This window comes from Vulpes vulpes, chromosome 9, assembly GCF_048418805.1.
Source record: "Vulpes vulpes isolate BD-2025 chromosome 9, VulVul3, whole genome shotgun sequence".
Taxonomy (NCBI): Eukaryota; Metazoa; Chordata; class Mammalia; order Carnivora; family Canidae; genus Vulpes; species Vulpes vulpes.
The window spans coordinates 60,323,300-60,349,710 of NC_132788.1; the positions used below are offsets into that span (position 1 = coordinate 60,323,300).

The following is a 26,411-nucleotide window of genomic DNA, read 5'->3' on the forward strand; positions in this document are numbered from 1 at the left end:
AGAATTAAACGCTAATGTTGTTAAAATTACAAAATGTTTCCCAAACATCCAATCTTCAGTAACTGCTCAGCAGAAAGCAAAAGACTCAAGCAAGCTTTCCAAAAAGACTGGCAACGGAATAGTGATATGGGCTGTTTTTGATGGAATCACAAGCACTGGCTTGAAGGACAAGTAATTGTTGTTAGTGACGCAGTTGCCACTGTGACTACTCAGCAGAATCGTTATTTCCCTGAGGGGAAATAAGAACGTAAACAAGGCCCATTTTTAACTGATGCATATATGTAAAATGTACAACATTCCAGAGCTGGTAAGGGGGCACAGCTGGCAGGACCAAGAACTGGCATGGTTTGTGTGCTAGAGCTATGACAGATAAGCAGTGGTGTGCCAGAGCTGGTGCAGGCATACTTGGAAGAGTCAACCGTTACCGTCTCTTGCCATCTCCATGTTCTGTGACTTCACATTAGTAGCTTGAAATTGGCCATAGTGGGAGTAGCAGCACCACGGAAAGAAGCAAACACTGTACAATCAGGGTTTTGCCCTACCTGAGAGTCAGCTGTCAAACATTTACCGGTGTACCATTGACGGTAAACCTTAAAGTATTCAAACCCTTTCACTAAGTAACTATCTAGGAATCCTTTTTAAGGAAATAATTCAAGATAAGTGGGGGAAGGCAGTAATTTGATGCACAGGGAGGCTTTGAATAGTGATGAAGTTATGAGAAAACTAAATGTCAAAAATTTGATGTCTCTATCAGAAAGGATGTTGATAACGAGTGTAACAGTACTACGCTAAGTTCTACAATAAAAAGAGACTCTGGTAAGTCTGGAAATAAGTTAAAATATAAAATAAGTTAAAATATCAGAAAGGAAAACAGAAATAACTTTAACACGAATAGGAAGTAGGGAACCCAAAATTACTCTGAGGTGTAATAGAGCTAGAAAAATCTGGAGGAGAAGCTGATTTGGGAACAAGGGTAGGAGAGGATGAAGATACAGAATGTTCCACAACATTCTTTGGAGGACTAAAGAAACCTAAGTGAGTCTGAATTTTGCAGTGGTCTTACTACGACATGAACATCAGACTTTTTTTTAGGGCTAATAAAATGAAACTCAGAGTTTCTCTTACCTTTGTCCTTTGGTCTTGGAAGAAATCACTGTAGTGTTTAAGCAGGGAAACCAGTACCATGTTCTCATCATACTTGATTAAGAAGTATGGTAGCGCTGGGACTCCTTCTGTTTGACAAAGATCATCATATGCATGCTCAAGGGCTTGAATCTAAGAACAGGAAACATTGAGTTATTCTCCAGACAATTACATATCTACTTCTGAGCTTAAAATTAACATAAAAGGCACTTTAAAGCCAGGAGACTAGAAATGACTGAGCATACCCCTGTTATTCTTTTGCAACAAATGAACATATAAGTACTTCAAATAATACCCCTTCACTTCTATGTAGCATTTTCCATGTGCACGGTGGTGTGTCTTAGACAGGGGCACGAGGGGACATTTTATGGTGCAGTATGGTGGTTCCCTAAGATGCTAATCACAAAGATGTAGAGAGAGCTCCTTTAAAAACCAAGGACTGAATCCACCACTGATGAATTTTACCCTGAACCTTTCCATAAAATAACAGCATTATTGAGACATACCTCACTTACTATACAATTCACCGACGTAAAGTGCATAATTCAGCTGTTTTTAGCATGTTCATATGATTACCCAACCTTCAATGCAATAATTTTACACTATTTATGTCGCTCCTAAAAGAAACACTGTATCCATCAGCAGTCAGTCCTATGGCATAGTCCTTTTCCTCCACTTATATTTCTTGGGAAATTAGTTCCACAAAACAACCTTCAATTTGTTCTAAACAAACTTATTACTATTTTTTCATCAATAAGGGCTTTTCCCTGGTGTTAGAATTCATGGTTTAGTGATTGACGTGCTTCATGATTTTCAGATCATCTTGACATGACCACAATCCTTGCCTCAATAGCAATCAGAACTCTTTGGTTTAGGATCTGTGTTCTACTGGCCTGATTATTTTCACTGCTCTTCTCAGGATCATCTCTGATGACCTTATTGTCTTTCGTAGACCACAAAGACTAGCTCTGCATGTGCCATTCCTGATGTTCCACAACATGGTGTGAGGGTGGTAGAATGTCTTCTGTTTGGTTTCAAAGACTCTTTCCAAAGTATACTGCCTTAGGATCCTCACAGTGAAAGTGAAAACCACATTTTAGCAAATTCTTGCAGACTTAACAACATATTCCTATAACTCCTCCCCACCAGCTTAGCTTTTCACCAAATGTCACTGAAAATCTGAAAAAATATCACTCACTACTCCTTCAATATGATTTTACAAATATGTTGTGAATAAGTCTGCTCCTAGTACCACGTATGGAGGATTCCACAGTGACCATCTCTTCATTCAGCAAGTGCCTATCTGTCTTTAGAATGAACTAAAGTACTCAAGTGTGTTAAGTCCAATTTTTGCTGCATTTTGTTTTATTTGTTGATACCTGTTTTGGCGAAAACCTTTGATCCAAGCCCACTGGACCCTGGATGAGGGGTATACTCTCTGGAAGGCAGAGAGCAGGGAAGCAAAACCAGTAGTAGAAGTGGTACTTCTTTAGATCCTAGAAGAATATGACAGAGGATATCAGAGTAGCACCAATGATTAAATTGAAATGCAACTATTAATGTAATTCCCCACCGCCATGTAGACAGACACACTGATGCACAAAAGATAGGATCAGCTGGTCAGAAAGTCTCATCTTCTATAGAACTCATGATAGAATACAGAATTTCTCTTAAAGTATTCCTACACACCACACACGAATATCTCATGATAAACATATCAGCCACTTGCTAACAGAAAGTGTTGACAATTATCATCATCCTTGTTTAATATACAAAACCACTCCTGGAAGTAACTATTATCCCTTTTAATGGACAGAAAACTAAAGCTCAGAGGGGAAGAAGAACTCAATAAAACAAAAATACTGAGTGGTGGAGAAGGGGGCAAGATTCTGTTTCTGAAATTTAAACTCTGTTCATGGTACCAATCATCCATACTCCATAATCCATCTGGGGAGGCTCAACCACCAAACATGGTTACCACTCTTCATAATCAAATGCATTGAGCATGTTATTGAAGAAGCTGTGCTATCCATAACCTATATATGCCTGGGATAATAAAATGATGCTTTCAGAAATGCCTCATTGGTGAAATTTGGATCAGCAACTATTAAGCACTTGCTATGTACAAAGCAATACATTAGACACTCTGACAAAAAGATAAGTAAAACCCAGTCCAGCCCTTAGACAGCTGTAGAGGCAGAGACAAAGTGAGTCCATGATTAATGCCACAGGTCACAGAAGAGGTTCTGAGAACAAAGGAACATCAGTGACATGAGATTACATCTTCAGGGATGTATCTGACCACTCCTCCACCAAGGGATGCAAGGCAGAGACAATGACTCATGAAGCTGATCTTGAAAACTTCCCACTCAGGCTGGATGCTCTTGCCTCTGGATTCTTGCAGCCTTTGTGGCCTAAGTCACTCCTATGGTGGGATCTCATAGTTATATGGGCAGTTGGCAGCTTCTCCATCAGTCTATCTTTGGCTAATGAATATTGCTTCTTGAATCTTGCTAAGAATAAAGAATAGGTAGTTGTTTGATGACTCTTTATTGAGATAAAACTCACATACCAGAAAATTTACCATGTTCAAGTGTAGAACTGGGTGGTTTTCTGGTATATTGACAAGGTTATACCACCACTCAACTGCAGAACATTTTCACTGCCCCAAAAAGAAACTCTAATAGTAGAGCCCCTCCCACCTCTGTCAATTTATTAGTTAGAAAAACCCATCCACAGAGCTCCCCATTCTCTCTTCTCTCCCCCCCACCCCTTGGAACCAGTCACCTATTTCATGCCTATTCTGGGCTTTGGAATTTGTCTATTCTGGGCTTTTCATATAAATGAAATTGTACTAGATAACTTTTTGAATATAAATGTATATATAAACGTGTGTCTGGATGAGGAAGTATAGTAATTATAGTTTCCAGTTTCTAACTCTGCCATTAATTGATCAACTAAGAACAAATTCCCTTTTGACAGCAGCAAAACAAAATACAAAATTGAAATTAATGAAGTGCCTGTTCCTTTGAGTCCTAAAAACAGTAGAAAGGAAAGTAAAAACATCTCCAGAGATTATTCTCTCTTCTTTATACTTAAATGATTTGTCATAACTGATCTTTAGTCAAAGGTTAAACAATTCAAGATGAAAAACTTCACAATTTCTAAGAAGCTTTATCAGATCATCTTCAAAAGTCAAAAGGCTTGAATTTCTTAGAATTCTTTTCAGGATACAAAGGACCTCGATTAAATTAAACATAAAGCCCTTTGTGTTTGAAGATTTTAAAAGATAGAGACTTTTAATTTTTTTTTTTTAAAGGCAAGGTAAGAATGATCAGTAAAAAGGGCAGCAGGGCCAACACACATGCTAACTCTAGGAAATGCCTTAAAACTTTAAGTAAGAGCTAATGTTATTTTTCTCATTAAACACAAATTGTCAGATTCTATTACTGAGAATTCTTGGTACAGAAAATATATCAATATTAAAGTAATGAACCCAGAAATCCTTACCTAGCATTACTTATCTCTTAGTAGCAGATCTACAAAATTGCTCAAATTTACAAGCAAATTATTAATGCCAAATTGCAGCCAATAATCTCATGAAGAATTTACACATTTTTTTCTCTCTCTCTCGCTATTACACAGAAAGCATTATAACACGTTAGGTAATGTGCTCCTTATATAATAGCACCCTTTGGCATGGCCTTCAGTATGATTTTTATCCTTCTCTCCTTTGTCTTGGGCAGATATATACACAGACATACAAACATACACATACACAGGTGTGTATGTGGCTGGTATCTCTATAATCCACCCTTACATTTTCCCACACTGCCCATCATAGAGACCAGGTCCTTCCTTCTACTTCCCTAGGCAACAGATGTTACACTTACACAAATCATTTTTCATTCTTAAAAAGAAACACAGCTGTACGGACAAACTATGTAGTGTGAACTCCTCTAGTCCAGAAACTGTTGGGGGATTGCCATGATCCCCAAGATGTCACCTTTTCCTTATGTTGATGGACCCAGCAACTGATCTCCAAAGGACTGTACTGAAAAAAGACATTAGCAACAAAGAACCACTACTCCCTGAAGCTGACTTTATTGTGTCCTGAATGACAAGACATGGGTCACCATGTTACACAAACCATGTGATTATGATCAGTATGGTCAGTAAGAATGAATTAGTTTTCCACTGGTGTTAAGTGCCAGCACTATGGGGCCACTTATCAAATGAGTGTTTCTTGAACAGCTCTGACTTCAATTATACCAGGTAGTAGCTTCAGTGAAAAGAGCACAGTGTCCTATCGGCAGCCTGGACTTGGCCAGTGCATTTCAGCAGTCTAAATGTACCCAAGAGTCCATTTACTTACTGCAAATGTCAAGAGGAGGAACTTGTTGAGGAGGACAGGGTTTTCAAGAGCAGCGCCTGATTTTATGGCTTCCCATATCTGTCATAAGAAAGAGAAGTGTCAAGGCAGGTTCTCAGGCATCTCTGAACTTCGCTCTCAAGTGAAGCACAGAGGCAAAAAGCTTCGAGCTCTTCTTTCCTCCAAGCCCAGCACCACTTAACCCAGGCAGTAAAGTAGGTTGTTACCTCACTCTGGCCACACTCCCTGTGGCCGCTGAAAAGACTGAAAGAACCCAGTAACCCTCCTCTTTGTCAGTCTCAGCATCCAAGGAGGCAAGCATGCCTTCCTTATTTCCCCCAAATAGGGGGGAAATAGTTTACTGCCTACTAGCTTACCAGGCACATCAGGATTACAGAATAAAAGACACAGTCTCTACCCTCAAGAAGCTTTGGGTTTGGTGAGGGAGATGGGCATAAATGTCCGAGTGCACCACCAGTTAGGACATGCTACCTCAAAGGGATGTGGAATTCCTGGAATTCGGTGGAACTGCCACCAAACTGGGCTGAGCAGGTGGAAGGGCAAGGAGCAAAGGAGGAATTCTAGGAGGCAGTGATCTGAACTAGATGTAGATTTCTAGAAGAGGGATTATCTTGCCCTGAGACATGAAGGAAAGAGAATGATGAGTTTATGCATACTCAGCAAGTATTACGACCAGAAGCAGAGCTGGTATGGTTTGTAGCTGCTGATCACAAGATGTTTCAGCAGCTGAAATTAGCTGCTAAACTCTGTCCACTAAGCAAGGCAAACAGTTGCACCAATAGGAGCCACTGAGTGGAAGAGAAGTTCCTGCCATCGACATAATAACCTTGGAGGAGCTGGACCAGAGAAGAGCAGATCCCCACTTCTGAGAAACTAAGGGTGTGGGAACTGCTGGGGAGTGTCGATGGAGATAAAGGCTGAGCCCCAGGGCAAGGGGTGGGATTTCTGTGGGGAACAATCTGTGATTTTTGATGATGGATAAGAACCTGACCCCACTCTTTGGAGATAGGCTTTGAAATATGCAGCCAGAGCAGGAGCCTAGAAGCAGTGAAATTGCAGGCCAAGGAAAACCACCATCATCCCCTGTATCACAAGCTATACCCATCTCAAGGGATGTAAAGGATGCCTTCCTCAGGACCAAAGGGAGAAGATTTCCTTCTCTGACCATGGCATCTACATAAATAAGACTCTTTTCTATTTTAAGACTAGTGTGAAGACCACTTGATTAAGTAGGTTAGAGAGGATAGGAATAAACTGTTCTCCTATTTTAATTCCTAACACTCAGATGTGAAGAAGTAAGGGAAAGATACTCTTGGCAGAGAGAATATTATATCCCAAAGACAGGGGTGAGAACAAAAGTAGGGGAAGGAACTGTAAGTGATTTATTGTGATGGGGGTCAGAGAAGGTAAGGGCAAGAATGACAGGGGAGAAAGGCCAAAGAGGCCAGGCCACAGGGAGCTTGTAAATCAGATGGAGTAGTTTAGATGGAGCCCGAAAGATCCTAGAGAGACTCTACAATTACTTCTGATAGCATTACAGTGCTTAAAAGTGGAAGCACAAAGAACAGAGAACACAAAGGCATGCAGACACAGGAACAGAACTCTCAGGGCTGGGTCAAGCTGCTTCCAAATGCTAACTGAAAGCAGCAGCAAAGCTTTTTACAACTACCCTGCCGGGACTTTCCAGCCTATCCCCAGCTGAGAGCCTGAAGGTCTTCTCCCTGACCTTCCCACCAACACGGGAGAGCTGCAAGTACTCTCTCCGAGATAAACCAGAGCCCACAGCTATCTTTAAGTACCTGCTCTATGCCTGTTTCCATGCCAGACCCATGTACGTGATCAGAGACACTGGACCTACCATGCTACCCCATCGTTTCCCAGCTCACCTCATCTGCTGCTTGCTCCAAAAGTAGCTTCTTATCTGCGGCCTTGAAAGCCTCAAGTGTGTTGGTATTAAAGAGCGTTCCAACAGCTGGGCAGCAGTGGGCTGGGGTGGGAGCACTCCTGGACAGGGGAGAAACATGGTTAGGCAGGCACAGCCAGGACAGCAGTGGGAGACAAAGGACAGTAGTCTATAGGGTAAAGAAAGATTAATCACATGTTTCTTTGGGGAAAGATGAATATCCTTGCTTAAGAACTAAAAAAAATAGGCATTATATGCATGAAAAAAGCCTGTATATTCCTTTGCCCTTATCTCTCTTCCATTGCCCACCACTACACCCTCAAATATTTCATTACCTAGTTTTTACTCTTTCCTTTAACCTGAAAGGGAAACATCAATTATTGAAGTTCTACTGTGCCAAGAACTATACAAGTGTTGAATTTTCCTAACAGCTCTTTCTCCCAGTTAAAAGCTTAAGTAACTGGCCTAAGGTCACATAAAGGCAGAGCAGTATTCTAAAGCCAGAACTAGCAGACTCCAAGGTACTGAAGGTACTAAGCTGCCTACTTCCCACTCAGACACTCTCAGGCTTCAAGGCCCTGCTCTAAACCCTCCCCTTCCAGGAAGCCCCTCCCATTTCTCTGGTTATGGCCGGCAGAGGAAAATGAGCATCACATTTTATTTTATTTTATTTTTTAAAGATTTTATTTCTTTATTTGACAGACAGATAAAATATAAGCAGGAGTGGCAGGCAGAGGGAGAGGGAGAAGCATGCTCCCACTGAGCAGGGAGCTCAATGCAGGGCTCAATTCCAGGACCCTAGGGGTCAAGACCTGAGCTGAAGGCAGAGGCATAACCGCTAAACCGACTGTGTCATCCAGGCATCCCAAGCACCACATTTTAATGTGTCTTGAAGACTGACCATCATACACACTCAACTAGAGGACAGTAAGCTCCCTGAGGGCAGGGAACATGTCTCCAGACCTCACCCCACCCAAACAGGCTCCACACAGAGCCACTGCAGAGCAAACTCCTAGTGGTTGTCTGAGTCACCCAGATAATGTCATACCTGGGCTACCTGCCAATCTATCATGTGACATGATACAGAGTAATCAAAATCAGGGGAGCAGAAGATGAGTTAATTCTGAATACAAACTCAGATGTGGAAACATCTGGCCTCTTCCCTGAAATGATTAATTTGTGTTTCAGAGGTTACAGATGCTAAATGAAAATACCCATTTCATTAGTAGCCTAATATTGTTGTCAATTACAATTGCTGCAGAAAGAATGCATTTTTATTGATTGTACAGTTTCAAAGACCTCATATCTCTTGGAGTCTGTGTAAAATTGGATTCACAGGGGCTGCGAGGAGAAAAGATGGAAACCTAGAACAGGTGTGGAGAGGTGTGATGGGTGGCAAAGGCTGTGGCAAATGCTACCTGCAGGGCTCAGATGCCAAGTCCTAGGGAAAAAGTACCTTTCAATGGCCAGAGCTTTCCCTTGGAGGCGGACAAGTCAGCAAATCATATGTTGTTTCTCACAACTCTACTCCAATAAAATATTTTTCATCCATGTGGGAGGACATCAAAAAACAGTTTTGAAGAGAAAGAGAAATCACAAAAGGGCAAGACTCAGCGGAGAGGGAGGAGGAAAGCAGCACAGTGGTTGGTATACTAGGCCCCCGACATTCAGACTTGGCTTTATGAATTACTGCTGAAACAGAAAGAACAAAGCTCTGATCTAATTCTGATACAGGCACAAGAAGAAGGTACCCTTTTTCCTAAGTGCTGGAGTGTCCCAGGTGTGTGAATGCAGTGCCAAAGTGTCATCATGAAAAGTCAAGCAACTGCCAGCACACTGGTCAGGCTCCTAGAACATAGTGCTCATGCAGGTTAATCAGTGAGGACAAGGTGAAGCTTCAAAGGAGAAGACTTTTTCAGGAGTAAAGTCCCACCAGGGAAGGTAGCCAAGGAAACGAATTTAAAAAGTGATGGGGGAGGAAAAGCCATTCTGCCAAGCTCTCCAGGTTCAAGTTCACTTGTTTCACACAGATGGCTCAGAAGAAGAGTAGAAAGAGCCCTGGACTTGGATACAACACAATTTAGTATACATCCTGGTCCTAGACACTTAGTTTCTTACAAATTCCATTGATATTAAATGCCCTGAATAGGCAAATCCATAAGGTAGAAAGTAGACTTTCTAGGTTAGAAGTTACTAGGCCTGGGGGGGGGGGGGGGGCGGGGGGAGAAGGGAAGAATGTAGAGTAACTGCTAACAGGTATAGGCTTGCTTTCTGGAGTGATGAAAATGTTCTAGAATTAGTGGTGGCAGCTGCAAAACCTTGTGAATACACTAAAAACTGCTGCATTATACATTTGAAAGTGGTCAGTTTTATATGTAAATTATATCTCAATAACACTGTTAAAAGATCAGAATTAGAAATCTTCCCCATATACGAAAGCCAGCAGCAAACTCACAATGCTGTGCAGACTAACCAGGTAAAGGACTGATCTTAGAAAGGCCACAAGGCTGGGCCTGCTTGAGGATGCTAGCTCTAGAAACTTGGCTTTCACTTCATTCAGTCTCCCAGGACTTACTGAGGAAAGTACTGAAGCTGGTTAGCACCTGTTATTCACATCTGGCCAAAGGCAGGCATGTAGCCAGAACCCTCAAAACAGGCAGGGTAGTGGCCAGGACAGAATAAATCCCTCAGAAGAAAGCAGAGGTAGTTTTTGAATCTCTGCTCCACATGCACAGCTCTGCATGCCCATGAGGAACTCTGGGAACCTAGAAGTCACACTCAGTCTGGGGGCATGTGCCATTATCTCCTGCTTGCTGTAATAATTTGAGAATCTGTTTTGCAATATCCGCTAACAGACTCCACTGCTGTCTTTCCCACCAACCACACCACATCCCATTTTAGACAACCATGCATTTAGACTGCTTGTAATTGATTTCAAGTTATTTGAGCAACTAGTACATGTCAGATCTGTGTTAGGGGCTAACAAGATAGCAGAGATTAAGAGAGCCTGTGTCCTGCCCAGATGATTTTGCATATGAGTCTCATTTCCTTAACTATTTTTTATTTTTTTATTTTTTAAGATTTTATTTATTTATTCATAAGAGATACACAGAGAGAGAGAGAGGCAGAGACACAGGCAGAGGGAGAAGCAGGCTCCATGTAGGGAGCCTGATGTGGGACTCGATCCTGGGACTCCAGGCTCACGCCCCGGGCCGAAGGCAGGCGCTAAACTGCTGAGCCACCCAGGGATCTCCCTTAACTATTTTTTAAAGTTTTTTTGAGGGCAATGGTTATGCCTTCTATTTCTCTAGTTAAGTCCAACTTGAGGCTTAGAAAAGAGAATATTTCTTCTGACTGCAAAGATAAATGTTCCTAAAGGGAAAGAAGCCCATAGAAAGGAAAACTTTTGTTTTAATGGGTCAGTTTCACATTTATGCAGAGATTTTTCACTGAAATCTATTCTTCCCTTCTTAAGCAGAAATAAAGTACATATATGCTGCTTGTAGTGGGGCACCATGCTTCCCAGTCTTCCTTGCAACACAGGTGAGGGCCCACGCTCTCCCCAATGGAACCTAAGTGACACATGTCTCTGCTTCGCAAGGTAAAAAGTGACAATTCAGGTTGCTGGTGGGTTTTTTTTACTTGTTTTTTCTCTTTCTTTCAAGATTTTATTTAAAACCAAATTAGTTAACATATAGTACAGTATTAGTTTTTGGGTAGAATTTAGTGATTAGTCACTTGCATATAACACCCAGTGTTCATCACATTAAGTGCCCTCCTTAATGCCTACCACCCAGTTACTCCATTCCCCCATACACCTCCCCTCCAGCAACCCTCAGTTTGTTTCCTCTAGGTAGGAGTCTTCTCGTGGTTTGTCTCCCTCTCTGTTATTTTATTTTTCCTTCCCTCCCCCTATGTTCATCTGTTCTGTTTAAATACCACATGATTTCACTCATATGCAGAATTTAAGATACTTTTTTTTTAAGTAGGCTCTATGCTCAACATGGGGCTTGAACTCCCACCGCTCAGTTCAAGAGTCACATTCTCCACTGACTGAGTCAGCCAGGTGCCCCCTGACGATTCAGTTCAGTTTTAAGCAGCACACACAGACAAGCCCTCCAGAATGATGGAAACATAGAGGTAAGAACACTGAATCCCAGTCCTAGACTATTAAATGGGCAAGAAATAAACCTCCTCTGTATTTGAATTTTTTTAATTTTTATTTATTTATGATAGTCACAGAGAGAGAGAGAGAGAGAGAGGCAGAGACATAGGCAGAGGGAGAAGCAGGCTCCATGCACCGGGAGCCCGACGTGGGACTCGATCCCGGGTCTCCAGGATCGCGGCCCGGGGCCAAAGGCAGGCGCGAAACCGCTGCGCCACCCAGGGATCCCCTCCTCTGTATTTGGATCATTACATTTTGGGGTCTTGTTTGGCAGTACACCCTACCCTAAGACAGCTCTCTCCAGTGCAAGATGGCTGATGACTAATGAAATACTACTTGACTGCTAATTCACCTAATGTGATGTGGAGAACAGGACCTTATAGTGCTAACTGCTGGCAGACACCCATTAGGCTTCCAGGGACTCAGAGGATAAGGGATTTACCTGATGCTATGAAAAGCTGAGATACTCTTGGCATCTATAAATGAGTACTAGGACTCTTAGCTCTTCAGCTGTATCTTATTCCTCTCTGCACGACCAGTGCCTAGCACATCCTATTGTCAAAACACAGAGGAAGCAATCAATAAGTATTTCTGAAATAACTATTACACCTTCACTTTTATTGCAGCACAGAACATACTACAATGCAAATACTTATCTTCTACCTCTATCCAGAGCTCTGTGTTTCCTAAGTCTTTGCATTCCTACCACCTATACATCCTGCACATAAGAGGCATTCAACATCTGATGAACAGATTTATAAACAATTTCCCTACAAACCCATGCAGATGTACAGCAATAAAACAAAGAAAGAATAATAATGAAAATAATTTGGATATGAAGAACTCCTTTCTTCTGTGGAGCTCCAAGCACTTACATTAAACTCCCTAGCTCTCTTAGCCTTTTTGGGCTACTATAACAAAACATCACAGACCAGGTGGCTTATGATTTATTTCTCATAGTTCTAGAGGCTGGAAATCCAAGATCAAGGTTCCAGCATGGTCAGGTTCTGGTGAAGGCCCTCTTCCAGTCACAGACTACACACTTCTCACTATGTCCTCAAGTGGTAGATGATGTGTATCCATCTCTGGGGGTCTGTTAAGGCACTGGTCCCACTTATAAGGCCTGTGTCTCATTACCTAACTCCCTCCCAAAGGCCCCACCTCCTGATACCATCACTGTGGGCACAGGGTTTTCAACATATGAATTTTGGCAGGGACACAAACACTCAGACCAAAAGCACCAGTCATCCTAAGACAGATTCAGAAAATCACAGACTTGTAAAACCAAAAGGAATGTCAGAAGCCAAGTGCCAGAGATGAGGAAACTGAAGATGAGGAAACTAAAAGCACTTACTCTAGGTAACAGAGTTAACCCGCTACAGATATCAGGTCGGCCAGCTCCAGCTCCACCACTAGGGCATGCTTCATTCCTGCCCATCTCCCCAACAACCCAGCACACACCCTTGTATACTGCGGGTATTTAACAGCACAATGAAAAGATGGGACTAGTCAAATCGAGCCATTCATGTGAAAGTCATAGCTGCCCAATCAGATTTTCTTACCTTCATCAACTAAAATTTCTGGATTGTTCAAGTTTAAGATGTTTGGATTTTGTAATAAGATCAAAACCTAACTTCTGTGAATTGCTTTTTCCTATAATTAATTGTTCCAAAGAATAAAATTATTAAAATCTATTAAAAAATATAACCCTTCAGTCTAGTTCCAAAATAAAGATGAGAGTAAGTCTAACTGGCAATTAATGTTAGATTCTTCAGATCACACTAAAACTACACTGTTGATATGCCCCCTTGAACATCTTCAGACAATTTAATGATTGTATACTGTGGGTTATTTTCCTTATTATCTTATAATTGCTTCAAAGGTAAATTAATCTCTACCAAAACAAGAGAGAGATTATCAGGATTGGATTTGTTTTGACAAGCAATCACAAGGAATTTATTACAGAGCAAGAAAGGTCTGAAGAGAACAAGAAACACCAACACATACCTTTTAAAGATATAAAGACTAATATATTTTTTAACAGGACCATGTTTTGTTTATTTTTCCTAAGCCATTCTTTCCTCTCAAAGTGTGGCATATTATTTATTTCAGCATATCAAATCCCTGATTTACATGGGATTTGATAGGGGAAAGGACTAGTATCAGCTTGGATTTATGTTATACAGTTAAGTTTTGCAATTTGAGATAGAGGAATCAAATGTGTTGACTTTTGAGAGATTTTAAAAATATATTCTATGCCTAAAATCAATAGCACAAGAAACAACACGTGTTGGCAAGGATATGGGAAAAAAGGAATCCTCATGCACTGCTGGTAAGAATGTAAACTGGTACAGACACTGTGGAAAACACTATGGAGCTTCTTCAAAAAATTAAAGATATAGTACTGTATGATCCAGTAACTGCATTACTGGCTACTTACCCAAAAAAGACAATAACACTAATTCAAAGGGATGTATGCACCCCTATGCTTACAGCAGAATTATTTACAACTGTCAAATTATGGAAGCAGCCCAAATGTCCACCAATTGATGAATGGATAAAGAGGATGCGGTAGATACATACAATGGAATGTTATTCAGCCCGAAAAAAGAATGAAATCTTGCCATTTGCAACAACATGGATGGAACCAGAGAGTGAAATAACTCAAATACATATGATATCACTTACTTAAGAAATTAAGAAACAAATGAGCAAAGGGGATGAGAGAGAGAAAGAGAGAGAGAGAGAGAAACCAAGAAACAGAGTCTTAATTATAGAGAACAAATGGATGGATGGCAAAGGGGAAGAGGATGAAGAGATGGGTTAAATGGGTGATGGGGATTAGGGAGTACGATGTCATGATAAGCACCGGGTAAGGTGTGTAACTGTTCAATTCCTATATTATACACCTGAAACTAATATAATACCTTGTATTAACTAACTGGAATTAAAATAAAAACTTAAAAAAGCCAAAAACAAATAAATAAAATAAAAATAAAAAATATATTCTAGGGATACTTTACTTGCAATACCCTAACCTTTGACTATTGCTACTTTCAAAAGCCAGGCAGTCCTTACAAAGACCGCTTGGCTTTTCTCATAGCCTACATCTTGACACTGCTAATGTGGAGAAAGCAAAAAACACTGACTACCCTGAAGCCTTCAATTCTTCAACCATTAATTGTTGTATAGCCCCTCAATATGGTTTCAGCTCCACCCTCCCATGTGGAATTCAGTTTGGAACTACAAACAGCCTAATCAACAAATCCAATGGCCCTTGCACTGAACACTGACCTTTCTGCTTCTCACATGTTGATCAACTCTTTCCTTCCTGAAAGCATCCATCTTTGGTTTCTGTAACACTTTTCTGGTTCTTCTTCCTCTCCGACAATTCTCATCTCCTTTGAGAGTTCTGTATCTTCCTTCTTGCACTCCCTCATCAGATTCATTCACTGTTCTGGCCCTTTGTTCTTCTTATATGATAGCCCCATGATCTCCTCTACATGGATGACCCTTCCTCCTTGACTCCAGTGCCTCTTGGACATTTCTGCCAGATGATGCCATCTCAAACTCAGTATGTTTTAAACAAAGTGTACATCCTCCTGAAAATCAAATCCCCCTCCTGGTCTATTTCTGTGGAAGATAACAAAATGCCCCCAGCTACTCAGACTACAACCTGGGAAATAGATTGTACTTTTCTCTCATCTCTGCTTCCTAAATTTAGCCACCTATGACCTTGGGCAAGCCATTTTACCTTCTGACCCATGGTTTCTTTGTCTGGAAAAAAGAAAAGTCACATCTGGCAGGTCTGAAAGGATTACATATGTGCAAACACCCATATAATCAAGTCAATAAATATCTCTCTTCTCTCCAGCACTCCCTATGGCCGCCAATAAGAAAAAAGACTAACAACTTTTTGGGGGTATATGTCATATTTCTTTGTATAATACCTTACACAGTGGCTTGTATACAGAAGTAGCCTAATAAATGTTCACTGATGCCCATGGATAAGCAACTGAAGGAGTAAGTCAAGAAGTACCAATAAGGAATCACAAAATATTAACTAAAATCAAAAGCAGAAAGGATATTATCTAAGTCTCAATCAATCTAGATACTTGGCACCTAATAAGCTCTGATAATTATCTGCTGAAAAAATAATCCAGTAGTCCTAAGCATTTAGCACATGTCTCTGTGCAATAGGGGCTACAAGAGAACTGGGGAGATGGCCCTGCTTCTGGTCGTTCCCCCAGTTCTCCCTGCAGCCCATCTAGGTGCAAGGTTAAGGATGCTCATTCCTCACAAAAAACAAACATTTTAGATTTTAAGCAGAAAAATACTCACATGTCAAAAGCACTGAACTCCAACGTTAAGCGAGCTGGCAGCCCAGCAGAATCACCTGGACAGAAGCATTATCACATTTTCCATTATGAGTCAGCAATAGCATTCATAACTAAAACATCTGTGAATAATTTTGTTCTCTTTCTTGAGTACTAAGTGCCCTGTCCAAATTCCTGGTCATCCATATTCAATAGGGACTTAGTGGAAGATGCCAGAGCTTTTCTGAATTTGAGGAATTTATCAAGAATATAAAAAAAATTCATCAGGGGATCCCTGGGTGGCTTAGCAGTTTAGCGTCTGCCTTCAGCCCACGGCATAATCCTGGAGTCCTGGGATCGAGTCCCACATCGGGCTCCCTGCATGGAGCCTGCTTCTCCCTCTCTTTCTGCCTCTCTCTCTCTCTCTCTCTCTCTCTGTCTCTCATGAATGAATGAATGAATGAATGAATAAATAAATAAATAAATAAATAAATATCTTTAAAAAAATTTCATCAGAGAAAAAGAGTTTCCAATCTCCTCCCTCAGCAATTCTAAGCAATAGGTATTGATTTTTTGGATTAATAACTGGAGTCTCACTACTCACTTTCTTTTCCCCACAACAGAGGAAAAGTGAAAATGAACTTGTGTTAAAAGTCAGGAAGTAAAATGGGGATAAAAGGTATAGCCTCAAGAATATAACTAATGTTATTGTAGTAGCATTGTATGGTGACAGACGGTAGCTACACTTGTGGTGAGCACAGCATAATATATAAACGTGTCAAATCACTATATTGTAAATCTGAAATTAACATAGCACTGTGTGTGAACTACACTCAAATAAAAATTAATTAATTAATTAATTAATTAATTAAAGACAGTTGGGAAGTAAAATAGAAACCAGTGAAGGGTATTAATTATAAAAGACAAGGGTGTCCCTTTTCTGAAGGAAAGCTGACCCTATACTGGAGGGCAGAGAACATAACAAAAGACGATGGAGTTTACTGTTGCCTACCATTGTAGTAATAGCCCTTAATATCCTTGGGAGCTTCGTCTAGCCGATACTCATTCAGCTTCCTCTGGGTCAACTCATGCCAGAATCCCACATCCAAGGCACTGCTAAAGGGAGCAAACAGCAATTTGGAGAGCCCGGGATCCCCCAAAGCTGCTGCCATCATTTGATGCCTCCTAAAAAAAAAACAAAACAGAACACAGCAAAACACCGCAAAATATGAGGAAAAAAACATATGTAATAAGGCATAATCAAAACAAAAAGTGATGGGAGATACACAGGCTACCTGAAGACATAACTGAAAACCATCCTGAGTAATCTGCCTATGTTGCCAAGTTTCGCCTCCTGATGACACAACTGATTGTCTAAGTAAAGTAAAGCCCTTTCTCTGAGGCCTTTCTGGCCTTTACCTCTGTACATCTTCCCTTTTCATTCAAGTCAGTCTGATGCTGCACAAGTGCTATTCCTTCCCTGACATAATCCCTGTCTCATAAATATCTGCCCTCCTGTATGGTCCTGGAGAACTTCACAAGTGCAAAACCCAAGCCCAATTGGCCAGAAACACAACAGAGCCAACTGTCAGACCTCTGAGTGACAGCAGTACTTGAGCACCTCCCACTGAGGAGAATGAAGAAATTTTTGCCCATCTAACCTGCATTTTTTTATATCACATATTTTACCTTTTAAATGCATGGAAAATGTGCATTTTCTTTACTATACGGATTTTAATATTTCATTCCCCATCCCCCAATATCATCAAATAAATATGACCCTACAGGCAATCATGCATGTGTGCACTATAACTCCCCTGTCTCTGCACACTCTCAGGGGGATACCACCCCCAGTTAGAGAAGTACAATACTAGAGGAACCCAGTATATCCAAAAAGCAAAAGTGGGAGAGGTCTCTTCACTCTCCACCCTAATTTCCCTATGACCAGATACAATAACATTTCTTCAGCAGAATGGATGAAGAGTCATGCTAGATGACAACAGTTCACATCTTTTATTGTCTGAATTTTGAGCCAAGATTATTACATAGCTTTCAGTTTTCCAAACTTGTTTGATTTTGAAATTAAGAGGTAATGAGCTTTCGACTGATAATAACTAGATGGTAAAATGCAAAGTTATCACTACATGAAAGTGCTAAAAATCCAGAAAGAGATGAGTATGGGGCAGAACTGGAGGAAGTCTCAGGGAAGAAGCTCTTTAAAAAAACTCCCACTGCCTCAGTATGCACTCTCAAATCATGCTTCAGACATCTGACCAAAGGTTTTCAAACTTTTCCCAGTGTGAGGGCTTATTAAAGACTAAGAATGCCTGGGGTCCACCTGCTGGAGGGGAAAAGGGAGGGTGAAGGTGAGGAGTCTCCAGGTTGGACTGGCAGGTCTGATTCAAGTTTGATACTATCTTGATGGTTTTAGGCCACTGCCACTCTTAGTTTTGGAGGCCCCACCTCCAAATCATTTCAAACATATTTATATGTACCCCCGTCCCATGTTAAATAAATAATTTCTGGCTTTTAGTTATTGGAAAAGCTTTTTAGAATTCTGTACTCTCCAAATGTTCATCTTTTCCCAGGTCACACCTATTTCCACAGGCGCAGGGAAAGCTCATAGATCCCATGCACCGGGGCTTCAATGCCCAACAGAGAAAACAGATCCTCATATAGGTGACCTGGGGCCTTCGTGTTGAGAAACATGGGGTTAGAACACCCAACAGCCTCCTCCAATCGCTCCCCTCTATTCTTCCTCCACAATGCTTTCCACTATTGGTTTCTGAAAGATTCCATGGTCAGACCTCTCCTTGGTCTGTAAGCTTCTCAAAAGCAAACTTACTCATTTTCTACATCAATTTCTTTTTTTTAAGGTTTTGTTTATTTGTGTGTGAGAGAGAGAGAGCCAAGGAAGAAGGAAAGGGAAATGCAGACTCCCACCTGAGCAGAGAGCCCAATGTGGGGCTCGATCCCAGGACCCTGAGATCATGACCTGACCAAAGGCAGATGCTTACCTGACCGAACCACCCAGGCACCTCTCTACATCAATTTCTATCTATATGCCAGATACAACTGACCAACATATATAGTTGACCCTTGAACAACACAGGTTTGAACTGCATGAGTGCACTTGTACATGGAGTTTTTTCAATATGGTACAGTACTATAAATGTATTTTCCTTATGACTTTCTTAATAATATTTTCCTTTCCCTAGCTTACTTTATTGTAAGAATACAGTATATAAGACATATAACCTAGAAGCTATGTGTTAATTGACTGTTCATGTTATCAGTAAGGCCTCTGGTCAACAGTAGGCTACTAGTAGTTAAGTTCCAGGGAGTCAAAAGTTATACCTCTATCCACCATGTTGTTCAAGGGTTAGCTGTATAAGTATGTTTTAAAGCCAGGACTTGGATTTCTCAGAGACATCTCAAGTTTGACAAACTCCAATCTGAACATTTCTTTTCCCTAAATTCTATCCCTTTTCCTTTTTTTTTTTTTTTTTTAAAGAATCCACGGTTAAGTGGACCCTACATGTTTCTTTTTTTTTTTTTAATGATTTTATTTATTTATTCATGATAGACAGAGAGAGAGAGAGAGAGAGAGAAGCAGAGACACAGGCAGAGGGAGGAGCAGGCTCCACGCAGGGAGCCCGATGTGGGACTCGATCCTAGGACTCCAGGATCACGCCCTGGGCGGAAGGCAGGCACTTAAACTGCTGAGCCACCCAGGCTGCCCTCTATCCCTTTTCCAATTTGTCCTAGTTTACTTAATAGTATCACCTTAGATACTTAATAGTATCACCTACATCTGAGGTCAAAACCTCAGTCATCTTCACTTCTTCTCTAACGTTCAGGAGGTCAGCAATTGCTAGAGGCTCACCCTTAAATGGGCCTCTAGAATGGGAGGAAGGGAACAGCTACTGAGCACTGCCCAGGACTGGGCACTGCTGCAGGAGTGTGCACCTGAATGTATTCCACCGGAAAGCCCTAAGAAGTGACGGTTCCAATTTTACAGGGGAAGAAATTGAGGTTCAAAGAAGTAGGAAGTCCACAGAAGGACATACAGGTTGGAAAGCGGGGTGAACTGGGGAGGACAAGGATCCAATTCCATATGTCCACACTCTTCATACAATTTCGTGCTTCCTGTTCAATCGGCTTCCCTCCTCTCCATCCCTGCTGCCACATGTCAGGCCCACCATCTCACACCTCAGCTCCTACAGTAACATGCTCAGAGGTCACTGCCTTCTGTCTCTGTACTCTCCAAACAAGATGTCACACTGCCACCAGTACTGATCTGCTCACAGGGGCTCCCTTCTTTAAACAAACAAAAGCTTACCACCTAACTCCACAGAGAGTAAGGTGTCCACACTGTCTCAGTCTGCTTTCCTTTCCCTAGGAAACCTCTCCTCATCTCTACCAGGAAAATTCCTTCTCATCTAATTAAGATTATTTATAAAGCTCTCACTAATACCCACTGTCAGTGGGCATCCATGGTTCCCTTCCCCATGATGACAGATGAAAATTTCCATTAGAGGGATGCCTGACTGGCTCAGCGGTTGGGCGTCTGCCTTCGGCTCAGGGCATGATCTCGGGGTTTGGGATTGAGTCCTACATCGGGGTCCTTGTGGGGAGCCTACTTCTCCCTCTGCCTGTCTCTGCCCCCACCCCATCTCTCATGAATAAATAAAATATTTTTTAAAAAATAAAAAAGAAAATTTCCATTAGAGCATTTATACCATCATTTATACCATCATGAATCATACTTGCTTTTTTGATCATACTCTTTTTATAACTTTTTAAGTAATAGCAGTACTAGTAGTAACTATTCTAAGTGAATCTTTATTCGGTGCCAAGCACTAAACATTTTACACATTATCTTATGATAACCCCGAAGTGGTTGCATGGTGCCTACTTTACAGAAGAGAAATGGAGGCACTGAAATATCAAGTAACATGCCCAGAGTCATTCAGAAAGGAGAAGAGCTAAGATTATAACCCAGGTCAACCAGCTTCAAAGCCCCAACTGTCATTACTACGCTGTACTGCCTTGAAGGAAGACACCCCTTTTCAGAGCCTTTATATTGCCCACCAGCCACATATATACTAAAAGATAACCATTTTGAAAAACATTTACATACTAACTTCCTCTCCAACAGTCAAAAGAAAAAAGCTGCAGTCAGAGTAATCATCCAACATGGAAGGAAATCAACACAGAAGCATACAGTGGTACAAATGGATCTTTGAAAGCCTCCGTGTGATGGGTCATCAGGCCCCTACATGCTTTAGTCATCCCCAACTTACTCTTAAAGGTCAACAGTAACTCATCATCATTTGGATGACCTGCTAAGGTCATCCCCATGGAATTTTACCAGTGCGAGACAAAAGAGAAAACTCTCATCTATACTGCACTTCAACAGCTGGGAAAAAGTAAATCAGGAAGATCACTTAGGAGATAACAGATGGGGGATGCCTGAGTGGTGCAGTGGTTGAGCATCTGCCTTCGGCTTAGGGCATGATCCTGGAGTCCTGGGATCGAGTCCCATGTCAGGCTTCCCACATGGAGCCTGCTTCTCCCTCTGCCTATGTCTCTGCCTCTCTCTCTCTCAATAAATAAATAAATAAATAAATTTTTTTTAAAAAAAGGAGATAACAGATGGGCATACTAACAAAGTAATCTGCATAAGAGGCACATCCTTCAAACATTTTCTGACTTATTTGATCTTTGAGAAATTTCAAACAGAACCCAAGGGTCTATTTCACAAGAGGATATGGTTGGTATTCAGCCACTGAACTGCTGCTTGACAGGCTAAGAAAACAGAAAGGTCCTAAGCAGCAGCAACATGTGATGAGGACACTGCTGGAAATATCTAAATACCATACTCAAATATAAATCTATCACTTAGGAACCCATATATCTGTGTCACACTGCTATCTTCCTTAAGCTGGAAGGAAAAATTTAAGAAGCAATGATCAAAATGGAATCCTGGAGGGAGCAGTGAGTTAATAGGTGCAAAGTAATTTATGTGTCACTAACCTAGATCCAAACATCACGTGCTTCCTAAAAAATTACATGCCTATACAACCCAAGACAGCACAAGGTGAGAATTCTGGCCTCTGCTTACTTAACTTAGAACATTAAAGATTACTTCTATCATACTTCAACACCACATACTGACATATTCAAGGAAGGAAACTGACAGGGGCATCAATATAAATGTGGTTCAACTTTTTTTTTTTAAGATTTTATTTATTTATTCATGAGAGACAGAGAGAGAGAGACAGAGGCAGAGACACAGGCAGAGGGAGAAGCAGGCTCTCCAGAGGAGCCTGATGTGGGACTTGATCCTGGACCCCGGGGATCACACCCTGAGTCAAAGGCAGATGTTCAACCGCTGAGCCACCCAGGCGTCCCTCAACTTTATTTCTAACTATTTCTACTATATTCAGGATGTGAAACCCAGAAGTTACACAAGATGGGATTGTGTCACTTCCACTGAAAGAGGAAAGACTTTGATGAGGATTCAATGCTGTCATGAACAAAAAGCCTAGCAGTAATAAAAACATCCAGTCAAGATTTAATTGAAGTAGCAGGTAGGTAGTTAAGCAATACAAACTCTCTGGGTCTGTGTGTACCACGCAAAGGCGGTGCAAATTTCAGGTCTTATGAAAACAAAATGAAATCACACTCAGCAATTTACCCAAGTGGGAGCTCAAAAAACACCACTATCTGACTATTTACCAAAAGTTTCTTTACCATTTCTAAGTCTGTAAAGTCAAATCCCCTGCTGTTCTTTAAAGTCAAATCCCCACAGGAAATGGGTAACAATGGTTGCCTCCCAAGAAAGCAGCTATGGAATCAGGAGACAAGGGTGGGGAGAGACTTATTTTCACTGTATGGCCCTATTCCCTTTGTATAGTGTTTGAAATTCAATGAATTGTGTGCATGTGGAATAATACAGAAATAAATAAAGAAAAAAGCCCCAACCCAATGGCAAGATGGGGAATGAAACACACCAAAAACTACCAGCATAGCTGCTTTAATTCCAAGAAACATCTGAGAGAGCTCTGATGCAACAACCATGTCTTACTCATCTTTCTTCAGCACTCAGCACACTGTCTAGAATATATTAGGAGCTCAGTAAATGTTGACATGCAATAATAGCACTCTTCCCCCACAAAAGGCCAATAGATGGATGCTATAATGAGATAAATTACAGCAGATTAAAAAAAAAAATTACAGCAGATTTTAAAAATTACTAATAGCCTGAATTGTCCAAATAAGAAACAGATTGGCTGGAGAGATAATGAATTTTCCATTAGTGGAAGTGTCCGAGCATATATTAGATGATTATTAGCCAAGTCATATTGTTCAAAGGATTACTGTATCAGGCAATCAGACGAGACGAGGGCTTGGCAGGCTTTTTCTGAAAAGGGCCAGATAGTAAATATTTTAAACACTGCATGCCAAAAGTTTCTGTCATAGTTCCTCCTCCTGTTTTACAACTCTTAAAAAATGTAAAAACAATCCTTAGCTCATGGACTACACACACACAAAAAGGCCTTGGTCAGGATCTAACCTGCAGGCTGTAGTTCGAGGACCCTCGGCTTCCTTCCTACTTTTTCCAGGACCCCTGCTACTACTGCCTCCCAACTTTTCTGGTGCCACCCTGGAGGCGCCACCACTCCTCTGACTAGATGCTGAAGAAACATCAAGCTGCTTGGTTCTCCTGTAACACAACTGCTGTGCTGCCTTGGCAACTCTGAAAAAACTGCTCCCCCTGTCTAAAAGGCACCCTTGCCTCTGTGACTGGCACTTTTCAAAATCCAGCTTGGAGATTATTTGCTCCAGAAAGGCTTCCCAAAGCTGCCTTTCACTCTCTTTACTCCATGTTTGCTCTGCTCCATTGGCTATGGTTAATCACTCCTGTCTCTAAGCTACCTTTACATTTAGTATTACTGTCTGACTCTCTGCTGATCTGTCTACTTCCATCAACCTGATTATAAATTCTACAGATTCAGATCCTGGCTCATATTCCTCTCAATATACCATACTCCCTTGCAGAGTGGCTCTCAAATGCTACTAAGATGAGTTCTAGAAACCTTTTATGGGTACCTATCATAAGAGAAGCAAGAGTTAAGAAATAAGCCAGGCTTCTGCAATTGGGAAGACAAACTCCAAGCTTATTACCATGGAATACGGAGATGAGAGTAAGAAATCATGAAGAACATATGGAAATAGGCCATGTGACTTAGAAGGTCTCTAAACTTATTACTGTATTTTAGGACTAAGATCTTAGTGGGCAAGAGATATGCATGTACAAATCAATTGAAATGAAACCTTACTCAACCAAATACAAAATCAGTAAAGAATCAATCTTTCTTCCTGAAAGTATTCCCATGGCTACAGAAGTTAAAAGCCTACATTCAGTCTCAAAGTCTCACCAAAAAAATGATTAATCAAAAGAGAGAAAAAGTGACTCTAGAGTGACAAAATCTGGCAGATTCCATCTTCATGTAGGGACTGAAGTTAACACCAGCAGCAATGGGACAAACAGACATGAATACTATCTGATGGAATGCCATGAAAAACACAAACGTCTATAGCACTCGGCTAAAAAAACAACTTGGGGCTTATCGAGAGGAAACGTCAGGTAAACCCTAACTAGAAAACCTTCTACAAAATGACTTAGATGGGCTTACAATCTTCCAAAGTGTCAAGGTCTTAAAAGTCAAGGGAAGACTAGGAAATTGTCCCAGAGTGAAAGAGAAAGACGTGACAACTGAGGGCAACATGTGATCTTGGGTTGATACTCTGCTTTTATAAAGGATGCTATTGGGATAGAATCTGGATGGAGTCTCTGGGAGAAGGGCACATGAAAGTCTTTGTCTTATTCTTGTAAGGCTGCAAGTCTGAAACTGTTCCAAAATAAAATATGAAGACAATTTTAACACCTGCACACACCTAGCCTATGTTATTATATACTCAACAGGCAAAACCAATTAACATGATAGAAATTAGAAAAGTAATCACAGGATGGGGTGGGGCAATAAGAGAAAGGACAATAAGATGCCTCCTGGGGAGCTGGAAATATTCTATGTAACTTGAGCTGGGCGGTGGTTACAGTGCACATACCTATGTAAAAACCCATGAGCTTACAGATTTATGATTAGTGCATTTTATTATATGTATACTACACTTGAACAAGAAAAGTAAAACAGAAAGTCCTATATTCAGAAAGTCCTGGGGATTCCTGGGTGGTTTAGCAGTTTAGCACCTGCCTTCAGGCCAGGACATGATCCTGGAGTCCCAGGATCTAGTCCCACATCGGGCTTCCTGCATGGAGCCTGCTTCTCCCTCTGCCTGTGTCTGTGTCTGTCTCTCTGTGTGTCTTTCATTAATAAATAAATAAAATCTTGAAAGAAAGAAAGAAACAAACAAACAAAGACCTACAGTGATCCTACAGAGAACTTCCTGTATTCATTTAATACTTAACAGATTACCTCTTTAAATCTAGCTTTGGTGAAAAGAAATTCTTGCTCTAAATAAGTCTAAATGAAATATCATTTCCATAAATTTCTCTCTGACATTTGTTATTAAAGAAGCTGAAGACAGAAGAGTTTTGGTTTTGCTGCTTATATAATTAATTGGAGCAGGAATGCTCCCTGGTGAGTCTGTCCAACTGGTCTTTCTCCAGCGGGGGGCCAATAGGATTGGACACAGCAAGTATTACGCCAGTGTAGGATTTCTGGAAATGAAGAAGGTAAATTGGTAGAAGATAGACAACAATCATAGTGATCAAACAAACCTGTCTTCAGGGAAACTAGACCCTTGGAGAGATAGCAGAAAAAGAGGCCAGCCAAACTGTACTAAATTGCTGTAATTTGTCCATGTGTGTGTTGTTGGGTTTTTGTTCATCTGCTTTGGGAGGGCAGGGAAGCTTCTAATGGTTCAGAGAAAGGATGCTAAAGTGACAGCAGTTGGGAGTCTGGTCTTCAAATGGACCCAAATGCAAGTTCCAGTTCCACCTCTTATTGGCTGAGGAGCCTTGGGCAGGGAACTTTATCCCCTCTGCCTTCATTTCCTCATCTCCGAAATAAGGATAATTATACCCAAGCCCTGAGGTCGTTGGAAGGGCTAAATGAGAAAGAGTATGATGTACCTATCCCAGTGCCGGGCACAGCCAGTGCTCAATACATAGTAGTGCTGTTAGTTCTTCTTGTCAACACATCCCTCCTGCGTTAGCCGACAGAGCCTGACTAATGTGGTTGCCTTCCCCATGTTCACTATGAAAACTTTCTCTGCCTTAAACACGTCTCATTGAAGCCTTGCCTCCCTCAAAGGAGCATTGCACTCACAGCAGAGATTAATTAAAATGGAACGGTTGGTATCCTGCTATAGGCCATCAAGGGGAAGTACAGAGGAACAAGTTCTAAGGGTTAGGAGCACTTTGTGTTCAATTTCTCTGAGGTTGCGTGGGGCCATTCA

At 41.1% G+C, this 26,411-nt stretch overlaps 1 protein-coding gene across 26 annotated transcripts in view; it reads right to left on the bottom strand.

Moving 5' to 3' along the window:
- ATG7 (autophagy related 7) overlaps positions 1-26,411 on the bottom strand; it is a 235,071-nt gene that overhangs the window by 200,719 nt on the left and 7,941 nt on the right. For 20 of the 26 annotated variants that reach the window (XR_003237720.2, XR_003237719.2, XR_011994314.1 and 17 more), the window contains 6 exons: positions 16,933-17,105; positions 15,946-16,000; positions 7,423-7,540; positions 5,519-5,596; positions 2,523-2,639; positions 1,126-1,275 (listed from right to left, as the gene is read on the bottom strand). Coding sequence is in view for 15 of the 26 variants with exons in the window: in XM_026016844.2 (XP_025872629.1) it covers positions 1,126-1,275; positions 2,523-2,639; positions 5,519-5,596; positions 7,423-7,540; positions 15,946-16,000; positions 16,933-17,095 (681 nt within the window). In the remaining 11 variants the exon portion in view is untranslated. Of the gene's footprint in view, positions 1-1,125; positions 1,276-2,522; positions 2,640-5,518; positions 5,597-7,422; positions 7,541-12,046; positions 12,157-15,945; positions 16,001-16,932; positions 17,106-26,411 lie in introns of all 26 variants that reach the window. The other 6 variants (XR_011994320.1, XM_072720290.1, XM_072720291.1 and 3 more) reach the window with 2 other exon arrangements.